The sequence below is a fragment of the Lottia gigantea genome (genome assembly GCF_000327385.1).
Source record: "Lottia gigantea unplaced genomic scaffold LOTGIsca_158, whole genome shotgun sequence".
In the NCBI taxonomy this organism is placed as follows: Eukaryota; Metazoa; Mollusca; class Gastropoda; family Lottiidae; genus Lottia; species Lottia gigantea.
This window is the reverse complement of record NW_008707924.1, coordinates 28154-43826: the sequence shown is the minus strand read 5'-3', so window position 1 is coordinate 43826 and position 15673 is coordinate 28154. Positions and strand designations below refer to the sequence as shown.

At 32.1% G+C, this 15673-nt stretch overlaps 2 protein-coding genes across 2 annotated transcripts; one reads left to right on the top strand and one right to left on the bottom strand.

Annotated features, from left to right (window-relative positions):
- Positions 1 to 2766: 2766 nt before the first annotated feature.
- LOTGIDRAFT_141278 (hypothetical protein) lies at positions 2767 to 4709 on the top strand (the record flags this gene model as incomplete). The annotated part of the gene is made up of 5 exons (XM_009050877.1): positions 2767 to 2880; positions 3068 to 3112; positions 3364 to 3473; positions 3677 to 4218; positions 4477 to 4709. Coding segments are annotated over 5 exons (1044 nt in total), but the record flags the coding sequence as incomplete, so codon positions are not given.
- A 3666-nt stretch (positions 4710 to 8375) lies between these two features.
- LOTGIDRAFT_173396 (hypothetical protein) lies at positions 8376 to 11885 on the bottom strand (the record flags this gene model as incomplete). Its single annotated transcript, XM_009050876.1, has 3 exons — positions 8376 to 9031; positions 9128 to 9206; positions 11568 to 11885. The coding sequence occupies 3 exons, from the start codon at positions 11883 to 11885 to the stop codon at positions 8376 to 8378; spliced, it is 1053 nt and encodes a 350-aa protein (XP_009049124.1).
- Positions 11886 to 15673: the final 3788 nt, after the last annotated feature.

The following is a 15673-nucleotide window of genomic DNA, read 5'->3' as shown; positions in this document are numbered from 1 at the left end:
CATAAATAACTGGCATATATATATATTTATATATATAATTGAATTCAAACTAATAAAATTTCCTTCAATATGAGAAAATTCATACTTTAGTCACTAAAGACTGTTTTCTCATTTCTGACAGCTGCCAGTGGGCGTATGTTACCTTGTCTTGCAAACTATCTTTAGCAATCAGCTTTGCTTACAATTAAAATCACCCTTTTAGCGATTGGAGTTGAGTCAAGACCATATTCTAGAAATTTCTAGTCTTAGTTTTAAGCAAAGTTTCGATTGAACTTCTTCTTAGTGCAAGGCGTCTAGAACGTTGATAATTGAGGAAAAATACTCCATTAAGTTTGTAAAAGACTTCTACTTAACTTGTAAACTTTGATGTTTGACTTGAAATCGACAGAAATTCCAAAATGAAATTGTTCTATAACCACTCATGCCGATCTTTAAGTAATAAATAATAACGCAAATATCGACTATTCAAAATAACTTTGAAGTTATCTGATGTTTTATGTAGTTTAATTGGCTTCAGAAAATTTTATCAATTTGTGCTTATCAAGTATGAAAAATTATTTAGCGAATGCGATAGATTTAGATATGATTTTAACAAATTGTCCGGTTTAAGTATGAAGTTTGAATTCTTTTTATACCCACCCAGGTCATCTTAGGGTAAAAACATAGCCATTTTATCTGCCAAAAAGATATTTATAAAATAATGTTGAAGAAGAATGCATAATTTAGGTTTCTAAAGGATGCAAGTAGTTTGCATATGTTTCTCGTTACAAAGTATGTTTATCGTCACAGTGCTGCAAAAACGGAGATTCTCCGTGACGTTAAGTCGTTTCGTTTAAAAAAGCTCAGCTCTTTAGTCTTAGTAATTTTGTACTAGCTTCATAGCTTCATGTTAACGTGCAGCTTGATTAATTAAGGTTGGCTATTGACTCATTTTCTGTCCACTCGGCATGTGAATTTTGACTTATATAATGGATTAAGATTTTGATAGGCACATGTTCTTCTCGAGATCAATCTGAAATGAATTAGAATGGACTGATCGGTACCAGAGAATAGAGATTTATTCCCCTTTCAATGGTTAAGTGGTAAACACAATTAACAATTCATGTTACAGGCGTAATTTGTAGTGGTAACGCGCAAAATAGACTCTTACTCAATAATGTCCATAAGGGAGTCTTCTGGGTGAAACGGCCTATTCAATCAATCAAAAGATCTATGAAAGCGTTGTGTTTTTACTGCACGGATTGGAATGGAGTTTTACGTTTTACATTTTGAATGGATAAGTATACCATGCACCTAGAGGACATGTGTTAATAAAGAAGACTGTGTTGACATATTCAATAAATGGTAATGATTGGTCAATCTTATGAATTAATTTCTAACTTCAGATTAATCACTCAATGCTCTCGACAGAAACTACCATGATTTGATGTCTGCTGGAAGAGGAAATATTCACTATGGATTACAACTTGTATATATTTGTATTATTTCTACTTCCGGTTTCGAGTAAGTTTTTCTTGTTTGTTATCTTGCTTTTTCCTTATTTTCTATCAGATTTTATACACCCACATTATAAGATATATTATTTTTGAGTTATTGCCCTTGACAGAGTAAAAACGCGTCAAAATTGGTTTGTGAACAAAATAGAGACTGTAGTTTTTATTTGATTCTATAAAATTTGGTTTGATCATTTATATTGATGAGATCTTGTTCAAGTTCGAATTTGACGATATTTTGATGAATGGTGTATGAGTCATTGTCCGTGACTTATTAAAAATGCGTCAAAATTTGTTTGTGAACACAGTAGAGTTTATTATTTATAATGATGAGATCTTGGTGAAGTTCATATTTTACGATTTTTTTTATAAATGTTTTTTGAGTTATTGCCCTTGACATAGTATAAATTTGTATGTGAACGCTATAGAGACTACTGGTTTCATCTGATTTTAATAAATTTTGTGTGAACATTTATATTGACTTGATCTTGGTCAAGACCGAACTTGACGATTTTTCGATTAACGGTTTTTAGTTATTGCCCTTGACACAGTAAACACGCGTAAACATTTGTTTGTGAAAAAAAAAAATAAATAAATAAGACGATTTTTCGATGAAAGGATGAAGGATGTTTGAGTTATTGCCCTTGATATAGTAAAAACGCATCAACATTTTTTCATGAATACCGTAGAGACTATAGAGATTTCATCTGATTTTAATGAAATTTGGCATGATCATCTATAATGATGAGATCTTGGACAAGTTTCAATTTGATTATTTGTCAATGAAAATTTTTTGAGATCTTGTTGTCAAATTTGTTCTAGGTCAAGTTTGAATTTTATGATTTTTCGATGGACGGTCTTTTAGTTAATGCTCTTGACTAAGACTTAAAATTTTGTTTGAGAATAGAGAGTATAGTTTTTATGGATTTTTATGATACACAATTAGGCTAAGTTAAATGTTGTTTGTGAACGCTATAGAGGTGACAGTTTATGAAATATTGTGTGTTGGTTTAAAATCAACAATATATTTGGTACGATTTGACTACACAGATTGTCAACTGTCCTTGATATTCTGAAAGTTACTTGTGAGAATGATTGGCCCTTATTCCTCATCAATGAAAAGAAAAGTTTTTTGGGTACTTAAATAGTCTATAGACGTTCAGTTTGCTATCAAAAGCTATCATTATCAGTATAATTGAGTGATTATCATAATTATATAATCATTATTATTACAGTGGTATGTGCAGAAGTTGTACAGAGTGATGCTGAGTATAGATTACTGAGAGATTTGATGAAGAAATATGATAAAAGAGTCAGACCGGCTCTTAGACCTGAAATGATGTTAAATGTCACTTTTGGTGTTGCCCTGGCTCAAATCATCGATGTTGTAAGTTTTACGATGTGACTAACAAAATAGACATCAAAGCTTATTTCATTCCGATCCCAAAAAAATTATTCAGATGTTACTGTGTATTTTTTACAATGTTAAGATATAGGATTCTAGCCATGGCAAATCAATAGATTGGAAATCCAATGAAAGTTAATATTTATATGTGGTATTTGTTTTCTTCCAGGATGAAAAAAACCAAATTATAACAACGAATTGTTGGATCAACCAGGTAAGTGAACCGAGATGTAGACAAGCGTGTTCTTTTGGTAACAAAAGACACCTTTTTCTTCACTGAGCAAGCCAAACAACAAAATATCTTTAAATTTCAAAGACAGGTATTTTTCAGGTTCAAGCGTTTCCAAAATTGACATCGTATAGGGAGCGGTCAGGAAGAGCTCTAGATTCTAAATTCATTTGGCCCACTTTCGAACTAATTCCAGTTTAAAATCCTGCGTTCCTATATAATTACTTTCATTGTAGGGTTGGTTAGACAAACAGTTAAGTTGGAATCCGGCGAGGTACGATAATATAACAGTAACTAGAATACCATGGGAACTCGTATGGAAACCAGACATTTTGCTTTATAACAAGTAAGTTTTTATTTCTTAACCTACTAATATCTTGTCCAGTAAGGTAGAAGGAAAGAGTTGACACGCCTTAGTTATACCTTGGTTATAAACAAAAACTTAGCATTAATTAAATACTTTGCAGTACCCACATGGATATCCTATCATGAACAAACAAAATAAGTACTTGATCCAAACAATGATTTTGGTGTTGCTATGTTTTTCAGTGCTGAAGTTAAAGCCATAGAAAATTCATACGTCAGTACCAACATGATAGTAACCTCTGATGGCAATGTCACATGGTTATCGATGGTCATTTTTAAAAGTGCATGTAGAATAAATGTGAAATATTTCCCGTTTGATGAACAAAATTGTTCCATGTCGTTCTCATCATGGAGCTTTGACTACGAACAGTTGAATATTTTAGATGTTGGATCGGAAGGCGATACGTCCAATTTTATGGGAAGTTCAGAGTGGACCCTACATCGATACGTTCAACGACGTGAGGTCGTTACGTTTTCATGTTGTCCTGTGCCGTTTGTGTTTATAAACTATGACATTTTAATACGACGGCGTCCGCTATTTTATTTGTTTAATTTGGTGATGCCGTGTGTGTTAATTACCTTTGTTGCCTTAATGGGATTTTACGTGCCCTCAGACTCGGGAGAGAAAATATCTATGGGTATTACGACTTTATTATCAATGACTGTGTTTCTTATGATTCTTGCCGAAAACATGCCACCTACATCAGATGTTCTTCCTTTAGTAGGTAAGTAGTTTGAAGTTGAAACAAACCAAATACTACACGATGACTGTGGAACGTGTCGAGCAGAGATACGCTTTATTACTTTGTTTCATAATAATAAGAACGTAACCTCTGCTTTTGAACCACCAAAAAAGAAGGGTACAGGTATCATTTTGTAGGATCTGATATTGGTGTGGGCTCCAATCTATCATTACAGATCTGACACAGAACAGTAAACCGTAAATGTCTTGTTTACTATGTAATACAAATTAATATTTTCAGGTTTATACTATGGTATTACTATTGCTATTGTTTCGTTTGCTACATGTTTAACTGTATATACATTAAATGTACACCACAAAGGAGCAAGGGGTGCTGAGATACCCAGATATTTGAAGACTATATTCTTTAAATATGTGGCTAAATTATTATTTATCAAATTGGAACTACCCGATCCACAACCACCTGAGAAGGGTATGGTAAGTACGCTGTTTGATTTCCTCTCAGTGGGGTAAGTTGTTTGGTTCTATGTGTTCGGACCTACCATCGAAGTATCACAGCTGTGACCGTTGACAACCGTAACCCCTCAGCCAGGTTACAACATTACTGGTATGAAATAAAGTAAAATGCCGTTGACTAGAACCAAACCAGAGACAGATTCTTTTCTTAATTTCTTACACACAATATAACTCACACAGCACAGAATACAAGCAATGACAACCTAAGAATGATACTATTAAATGACACAGGTCGATATCCTTTTCTTTTATTTAACCATTTTTTTATTTCCTCTTTCAGCATAAAATTCCCCAAAATGACTATTATATGAGATATGAAAATGATAAGATGCCAGAAAATGGAGGGTTATCTCCCCGTTTTACAAGGAAAATAGCACCATCTGCATCACCAGGAGACAGTAACACCGAAAGACAATTCATTCGGGTACTTCAAAAAGTTTATCAGACTATCGAGAAAAACGAAATGAGATTGGCTGAGCAGGATCGACGTGACAATATCAAACAAGAATGGCAACAATTGGCTTTTATATTTGACCGATTATTCATGACGCTATTCGTTCTTTCAACAATCTGCTACACTCTTTCAATTATCTTGCCGGGCGCTACTACCACAATATTTGAAGATTAAGGTCAAGAACATTGGTGTTTGAACAGATGTTTGAAACATAGCCTGAAAAATCCCATGGAAAAAGATCAACATTAGAACTTCCATTTTATACTATATATACAAATGTTGTTAAGTGATATTTCGGACATGTGGAGTAACTGTATGTAGAGATTTTTGTGGTAGAAGTAAAATGCAAAGCGTATCTTTGTTAAAGTATATTCAATCAGCAGGTTTCTCAATCAGATGAATGTTGAGACAACGAACAGATGCGATTCGATTTAACTGAAATATGATCATCATTTGTAAATCGTATTCAATAGCAGAACATTAAAGTTTACATTTTAACTTTAAGTGTTGATAAACTGTGGATTGACATTATAATAAAACATCGAATGGTTGTAATTCATTTGAAGATATATTGTGCAAAATGTCTATGATACAGATTGTGCAAAATGGCTATGATCATTGCATGAAGTTGAGGTACACAGTGACAAAAACAACGAATAAACGAGATTCGGCTCAATCAGGACAATGAATTACGATTGTGTCACGATTTAGATATCAGTATCGAGAAGTAGGGATTTAAAAAACTTTGTAAATAATATTTGTGTTATAATAGAAGGATTCTCTTTTCAGTTCAATGATTACTTTTTGAAGATTGTTCTCTATCTGGAAAATATTGTACAAGGATAAGTTATACCATAAGTGAACCATTCAAGGGTTGTAAATAAAAAATATATATTGAAGGATATGTTTGAGTGTGCTTGATCGCACAAAAGATCGGATCAAGAGTGTGTGCAACAAACGTTTTTATTTCCACTGCTGTTTATTGCTTTGAATGTGTTTATCTGTGTGTTTTATTATTTTATCGATTTGTATATAGTGCTTTAAGACGAAAATCAACCTTATTTTTTTTTCACAAAACTGATTTCATGGAAATTCTTCTTACAAAGTTTCAAATATAAATATTGGAACAAATAAAATATACTATAAACCGTTTGCAAGAATCTTTGTTTTTATTTCACTTTTGGGCTATGTGAAATATTTAAAGTATCTTTTCAACAAAATATATTTATAGTAAACAATTAGCACTCTAAATACTAATGATTTTGCCTGTCTATTAATGCTTTTTTTCGATTTATATTGATTTTTTCAACTAAGAATGTGAAGTAATCGACCTGAATATGATTTCTTTAAGGCTACAGGTCCATGAATCTACTTTTGACTGAACTATTACGTTCAAATCGGTTCTCTCTCTGTCATCTATCGAAATCCTGTAAAGGATTACATAAAAAACATACAAAACGGCGCTAGCTCAATTATATTTTTTTCTTCGGTAGGGAATGTTTGCTGCGCCTTAAATAATGATTAATTACTAAATTTATAGTTCACAGAAAAGAAATAAAGAAAGGTATACGTAAATGCTTTTGCTGTTTGGTGATTGTTATTGTTCTTGCTTAATTGTTTATGAAATTGGTGTTTTCATAAAGATTTTGAAACTTCAATATGAACTAATTACTCTCTTCATTATGTTCAAGTGTCATACATTATTATCAATACAAACCTACTTATAGTTTCTTTAACCAAGTATCGGAAATAGCAAGTTTTGAATGTATTTACATCATATCTTAGTTTTATGAAATGTCCATGATTTTACAAAAACACAATACAAGTGGTTTGAAATGGTGATAGAATTTACTTATTTTTTTGATGACATGGCATGTTCATTTTAATAGGTCCACGTGAAATTGCCCTTGTTCTTGAAAACGCGTTCAATTATTAGCTTGTAACCACTATAGAAGGTTCAATTCCTGACAGACTTTGACAAAATTTGGTGTGAGAGTTTGTTATCACCCAGGAATGAACCTTATTTTATATGAGAAAAATCGACAAATATATAGTATGAGTTATTGCCTTCGTTCTTGAAAACATGTTCAATTTTAAGCTCGTAAACACTCTAGAACATGGATGAGTCCTATTGAAAATCAAAAGCTATTTTATCATGACTTTTTGACCATGTACTTGAAAACGCTTTCAATATATTTTGCTCGTAAACATTTAAAGGCTCGATTCTTCTTCTAATACTATTCAGTTTCACCCCAAAAAGTTTCATAGAAGTGTACGACTGAAGGTCAAACATTTCTTAGGCCTATGGGTGATTGTTACTTTGCTGCCAAATTTTTCTATTATAAATCAAAGTTGCCAGTAGGCGTCATATGTCTTGCCTAGCAAGCTATCTTTCGTTAAAAGGTTAAAGCTACGATGAATTGTTTTATCTGTGGGCCAGACCTGTACCTTCTCGGCGACCACTCGCTGACTTTGAATCCTCATCCTCCTCAAGAATCGTTGTATGGTTGTTCCTGCTTATATTAACAAACCACAAGTACCTCTTGACTAGGTTTGCATCGGCAACAAAAGAGTCATCATTTTTCCATCGTTAATTTACGTACAAACAATTTAAGATGTCCCTTTGTGAGACTCCATACATGAAATTAAATCTTCCCTAAACATATTCAGTATAAGGGAAATGAATTGGAAAATATAAACATAGCAATTTTCATTTTCGGGGGTTGATTTGGGTTTCGAATATATGTAAATATTCGAAGGTACTAGAAATTCCTTCAAAAATACCTCAAACTAGGAATTTCACTATTTATTTTGCAGAGTCTCAAGAAAAGACGAGTTTTCAAACGCAATTTTTCTCAACACACATAGATTTGAATGATCAATTTTCTACGATGAGCTGTGAACACTATAATTACTGATTAGCTGAGCTAAAAAACATCAGTTTCTGAGACTAAGGTAGATTGGTCAAACGGATGTCGAACCTGTCCCTTAAATAAATCTTCATTGTTAATACGAAAATCATAAATTAAAAAAGAATCAATCAGTCAATCTAAATAAATAATGAATAATGAACATTTACTAATGTTCCACAATCAAATGTTTTCTCATCTTCATATTTAAATACATGTATAATATAGAAAGTTAGCTTGTATCTAGAAAAGGGGTATTTAGATGTCCTTATGTGATATAATTATCAATGTTTGACTAGATTATCTAATGGTAATTTCCACAAAAGTAACAGCATAGACGTTAAAATCAGGTAACCAGGAAATAGATGATCGACCACTAAACTTGAAGTCGCCATTAACATTTGTTGAGGTACAAAGGGAGTTTTCAGCGAACCACCAGCCCGATTGCATTACTTCTGGACAATTGTATGAGCCATTATAACGATCGTATGTTGAAAAAGGTTGACCTTCTGCTTCTAGATTTGTCTGCCTCATTCCTTCTTGACAGGAACTCATATCTGTGACATTGCTAAGCCTTCCTAAAGAAATTCGGAAACCATCATCTTCATCAGTAATTCTCAATTCGCTGTACAAATTTACACATGTAAGCAAAGAATTTCTTACCACGACTTGAAAGCTTGCGTTTCGTCCGGGTTCATTTACCAACAAATAAAGCTTTTGAAGACCAAGCCAGTAACCGCTTAAAAGGCTTCCAAAACCATCTCGATACTCTGCCCAGGATTTGTTAAACAGGTTACAACATACTGAACTGTACATCCTTAAAGATACCAATACCAATGGTTTTGGGGCCGTCCTACAATATATCTGAAATGGTTTTGTTGCTAGTGTAGGCTGTACGAACATCAACTTAATTGCATTATCGTTCATTTCTGGTATCTCTGATGCATGTGTACAATCTGAAAATGGAAGAAGACATAAACATAACAGCGTTGTAAGCATGCAGTATATAATATATACTTTGATTTATCATAAAAATGGGATATTTCACTTACCTTTCACAATATTTTCACAGTGAGATCCATAAAACCCTGATTGACAGGTATAAGTGCCATTTCCATATTTAAGCGATTTCTAAAGAGAGACAAAGAAGTAAATCCAATTAATACAGGATTAGGATACACTACTCGTATATAGTTTACTAAAAAAAGTTATAAAACTCGTATATAGTTTAATAAAAAAAGATATAAAACTCGTATGTAGTTTACTCTATAAAACTACAACTCGTTTATAGTTTACTAAATGAAATTAGAATTAGCATGTACATGCAGTTTATTATATGAGATATACCACTCGTATGTAGTCTACTTTATAATTTCAACTCGTATATAGTTTTTTATATAAAACTACAACTCATGTATTTTTTACAATATAAAACTGCAACTCATGTATTGTTTAATAAATAAAACTAGAGCTCGCATACAGTTTACTAAATGAGATTAAGCACTTATACATAGTTTACTGTATATAAAACTACAACTCGTATATAGTTTATTAAATGATATATATCACTCGTATGTAGTTTACTATATAAAATACAAATCTTATATAGTTTACTAAATAAGATATACATTTACCACTCGCATAAATACTAGTGTTGAAACGGTTAGTGAATTTTACGAACCGGGTAATCGTCGTCAATAACCATTTGTTACCCGGTTAATCCCGGTAAATTACTAAAGATTATAATAGGAGTCAAGGACCGCTAAAGTAACTTAAGTGTAAATGAGTACCAAGGAAGATTTTAGCTAGTTCTCTGGGAATGGTCGGCACAAATCGACAGATACCAAACAAACCATTGAAGCAGACGCTTCAATGTAAGATTACGAGCGGGCCTGATAGAGTTCAGACGGACTAGCGCCATTGTCACTCATTGCTATATTCTCTAACAGATCAAAGGTTTTTATACCAGTTGTGGGGTCAGTGTAATGAGTGTATCTCATTGAAGTCGCCGCGAATCAGTGTACTGGTTCCACAACTGGCATAAAACTATTGTTGCAATGAATCCGTACTCATGAATATTAATAAGCTTGAAGCTGATTGACAGGCAAGAAGAAACAAACAGCCAATTAGAGAAGAGTTAATAAAAAGTAATACAATCTTTATAACTGTTTTATTCTACGCAACTCGTACCCGATTGAAATAAAAAAATAATAACAAAACTTATTAAAACACTAGAAAATGCTTAAAAAACACTGTGTTACATTTCCGCAATACAATAAAACGTGTCGAACGTCTGATAATGATTACAGTGCTTATTTGTTTAACCTAATTAACATAACGGTGCACACGACGACTGCGATCTTCCAGAACGAGTAATTAGTTGAACTTATATAAAAAAAAAGGGGCTTGATAATCTTGACCACAATTCTTGCAACTCGTTTGTGTTTTGATAATTGATACCCCATCTTGAATTATTAATCTCAATTATTCAATCAATAAAAAGGTGTTTATTTACTAAAGAAAACAGTTTAAAGACTCATACAGTGACGAATTTTCTGTCAAAATTGCTCTCTTTTTACTTCTTATTAAATTGACGGTTAACCGATTATTTCAAATCAGACCGGGTTATCCGTGAAATACTACCCGAATACGGTTAACTGATTAACACTAATAACTACAACTCGTATATAGTTAACTAAAAAAAGAAAATTGTATATACTTTACTGAATAAATATACCGCTTACATATTATACTAAAAATAATTTCCACTCGTATGTGAGTAAACCACTACTACACTATATTAAAAATTAATAAGGTTTATAGTATATTGGTAGACCCTAGTTTACTAATAAACAAAATATACAACTTTTGTGTATAGTCAACATGATAAAATGTACATAATAAATAGTTTACTAAAAATATACCACATAGCATAGCTTACTTAATAAATATATGACACGTATATAGTTTACTTAATAAACATACGACTTGTGCATAGCTTACTTAATAAATATATGACACGTATATAGTTTACTTAATAAATATTCGACTCGTATATAGTTTACTTAATAGATATACGACTCGCATATCATTTATTTTATAGATATACGACTAGTATATAATTTACTTAATAAATATAGAACTCGTGTATAGTTTACTTAATAAATATACCACTCGTATATAGTTTATTTTATAGATATACTACTAGTAGATAATTAACTTAATAAATATAGAACTTGTGTATTGTTTACATACAGTTTACTTTATAGATATACGATTCGTATACAGTTTACTTAATAAAATATAGGATTCGTATATAGTTTACTTACTAAAAATATAATAGTTTACTTAATACAAATATAAATTCGTATTGTTTACTTAATAAAACATAATATTCGTGTAGTTAACTTAATAGAATATACAATTCGTATAGTTTCCTATGTATATATATATATCTCACATAAAGTTTACTAAATTGAATATGCCACTCACCTTGATCATGCAAACACAAGTATGATTTACATCCTGAGACAAACAGTCATCATGAGATGTGTGCAGAACACACTCACCACCCGACTTCCCATCTGAAAACGGACAGAACTTGTAACGTTCGCATTCCTCGACTTTAGAACACCAAATCGAACACCCCAGTTGTGTCGTTGTATTCCTTGAAGCTAATTGCGGGTTTAAATCACAGTCTATGACTCGAACATCAGTCTTCAAATAGGTTACTGAATTATCTGCAACAATCAGCTCCATAAATAAAAGGGATATCAAAAATACCACTCGAATGAGTGGAAACCAAACCATTTTATAAACAGTTAAGTATAAAATGCAACAGTGGATTGAGTGAATCAGTTATCTTGGTTAGGAAATTTGTTTACATTCTGTTCAGAAACCAACAAACTGTATATTTCGGGAATTGACTCTCATAATAAAATCCCATTTAAGTGTATCCAACACAAGTCTTGGTAGTTATTTGATTGTCGCAGAAGGTCATTAAAAATTCTATCGAAGTTGTGGGCAAACCTAAGAACGTGTCAATCCAAGTTAAGCAAATAAAGTTATCACGAACGGCAAGAGAATTTTTGTTTAGGACTGTTTTTTATCCGAGTAAAACAAATTGCAATAATGGTCCGTTATATTTTTTGCCGTTAAAGGATAAAGGGATTGGTACAAATGATAAGCATAGCTGAAGCTTTGAATATATCAGTATATTTTTTGTTTTAACCAAATCCACTAAACCATATTAACGTATTAAGAAATATATCACAACAATGTCTCTACAAAATAATACGAATTGTGATAAATGAAAAATCCAATACAGTAATATCATCATTAATGACCAAATCACATTTCAGACTAAGTATTGAAGCAACAAGAAATACACGAGCAAACACTAATATATCATTTATCAAATAAGCCTTTGCTAAAAAAAGAGAGGACAGCCACAGACTATAACCAAGAGTTACTAAAGTGGTCCTTATTCGAATGTGGAGGCTTAAAAATAATGGTATGTCAACGAAATGATCAAGTTAAAACAGATAATATCGTGAATCCTTTGCAACTTCAGTCCTATAACAAGGGCGCCACGCCTGATTAATTTGCATTATTTCAAGGGTTAATGGAATGAAACTAGTTTAATACATTTTTTGAGTTAGTTCTCACAGGGGAATTAAGGATTTGAACATAAAACAAGAAAATTTAGTGTAAGTGTCTCACTTGTCTTGTCTCGAGAGAACGTAGAAAGGTAGTCAATTTAGTGATTGGTTTCGGTCAATATAATTAGAACCAATTATCTACATCTGAATTAGATCACCTGAAACTATTATTTATTGGTTTTCATTGTAAAAACTGTAGCAATTTTTAATATGGGATTTGAGTCTTCGTTCGTAAGAATATTCTCAACACACATTGACAGTATGAGATAATGATCTATGTTGAAGATTTTGACAGATCCTGATGCGGTTAGTGGATTTACAACAATATTTTTTTCACCACTGTCAACAATCAAGATATTTAAAACCCAAATGAAACTAAACCTTAAATATTTCATTATGACATGTAGTTCCGCATTCCAGTATGAAACTTATTTAATCAATCTTATTGCCATTTAATAATAGTAACCCATTAACAGTTTTAACACAACATTTAGTAGTCCTCGAGAGCTACATTAAGAAATATGTAGAAACATTATGTTTTCTCGTAAAAGAGTAGACGTTTATTGTTGAGTATTGTGTTTTTGTACGATTGACGTATCTGGTCAAGTGTTTATCAAATGCTATAGAGAAACTATAAATTTTCCCAAAATACTGAAAAAAAAAGAAACGATTTTGTTTGAATGTACATAAACTCGGTAGAACATACTTTACAGACGCGTCCATTATTACTAAATGACCTGAATGGTTATTTTTGCCAATATCTCATATACCCGTGAGCTTGGATTATCATTTTTTTTTTAACAATTGGTTGGTTTTGAATCCCAATATTAGCCTTTGAAAAGTTCATGAGTTTCCATCACAATAGGTTCAATAAAACTCTAAAATCATCATATTTATTTTATTTTCTGAAATATATCATCGATATGATTCTTTGTAATGTAACCTATACTACGACACATCAGGTACTCAAAACTCATACACTGCATCCCTTATCTACAAGTCAACTGGATGGTCCAGAAATAGAATGAAAATGCGTTACAAACATGATTGGGATATTCAATATATATATATTCTATAGGGATTCGAAGAATAATTTACAAAAACATGATGGGAATTAATTTGATAATGCCCAAAATTTAGCTTTTGTGGTGTGGGTGATATGAGTTAACATAGATAGAACAGAACAGATTTTATCAAAAAACATTACAAAAGAAGAAGATAAACTAAGTGTATTGTCTGTATTTACCAAAAGGAAATTGAACTTATTGAGGTAGAATACTATTGATCTTGGTACGAGAGCACTCTCAGCACAAATTGCAAACCATATCTAAACATTAGTTTTTTCCAAGACAACACAGAGCCACAGCTCGTTAACAATACGGGATGATAATGAAGGTAAAACTGTATACAAGGGAGAAAACTGGTATAAGTCTTGAATGATTAGCACATCGTCCAGAATATTTGTACATAGAATAAATTGGAGAGAAATATGTTGGTACCAGAAAATAAAAAAATCTTTATCTTGTCTACCGAGTTGCCTTAACTCGGTCTCTTAAATAGTTTTGACATTTATGGTTTGGATTTGGGTTTGGTGACGATTCTCATGTTTCGGACTATATGAGAGAGTTTGTTTTTATTTAAAACAAGGTATACACTGGTAGTCATATGTAATAAGATCTTTACAAATATTACAACTTGATGTATAATATGAAACTATTGTTGTCAATATCAAAGTAAATAGACATTTGTCATCAAACTCTCAAAATATTATTATCAATAAAATGTTTTAATGAACAGAATTTCCTACTGACGGAAACTCTTCTCAGACAGGCGTTTTGTCAGAAGACAAAAGCAATGTAATGATTACGTATTGGGTAGTGGGGTTACATTTGTATAATCCAAATATTTTAGGACAATATCGTGTTAGCTAGCATTTACGTCAAAACTCAAAACTGATGGTTCTATTAATCATGTGCAGTAAACTTAAGAGAAGATTGTCCAAAAATTTCAACAACCAACATATTTTCATTTGATTTCTACTCAAAGTTTTTAAGACTTAACAACTATAGAAGATGCAATGATTGTCCACTATAGCTAAATTATGACTGAATTAAATGAAATGAAATGAATGGAGTTTTACGTCCTACTTTTCCGCACCATGTGGGCTATTGAAGACGGGCAACGCCATGCAGGGTGCAATGAGGGAAATTTTGCCAGGACAGTGGCATTAGCCTGCTCTTTTTCGATTTCCAACTGTCGAGGGATCTTTAACGTGCACAGCCTGTAGCACACGGGGCCTCGGTTTATTGTCCTATCCGAACGACTAGACGCTTTTTCCATATCAGTCCCTCGTACCTGCATCAATGACAGGGGGAAACCGGGTTGAAAAATCCGAAGGTATTATCTCGACCTATGCCGGGATTGAACCCTGGACCCTCAGGTCAGCGAGCAAGCGTATGACTGAATTTGAGAAATTTAAAATTTACGTTACTTCTCGGTAAACTGTTTGATAGGCATTTAGTGATTGACACGAAATTGAATATAAGTCCATATTGATAACAATAACTTTATTTCTTAAACACAACGTTTCGATAAGATTCGATGGTCGTTATCAAGTGTACAACTAAATAGAATAAATGAAGTACCATAAAGGCAAAGCATAAATATATACAGGCATGTATCAATGGGACATAATGATAATAATGATGATGATATATTGGTTGTTGATAAAGTATGAACTATAACCATTAAATATATCAATTATAGTCCATACTTTATTAACAACCAATATATTATCATATTATCTTTTATGATCATGAAACAATACTTCTTTTTATCAAATTGTCAAAATTTTGATAAGATTTGTTTAACAATTTCTTCAATACAAATCATAATACTATTACTTTTATTGGATACATTGAATTGATGACCTTGGTC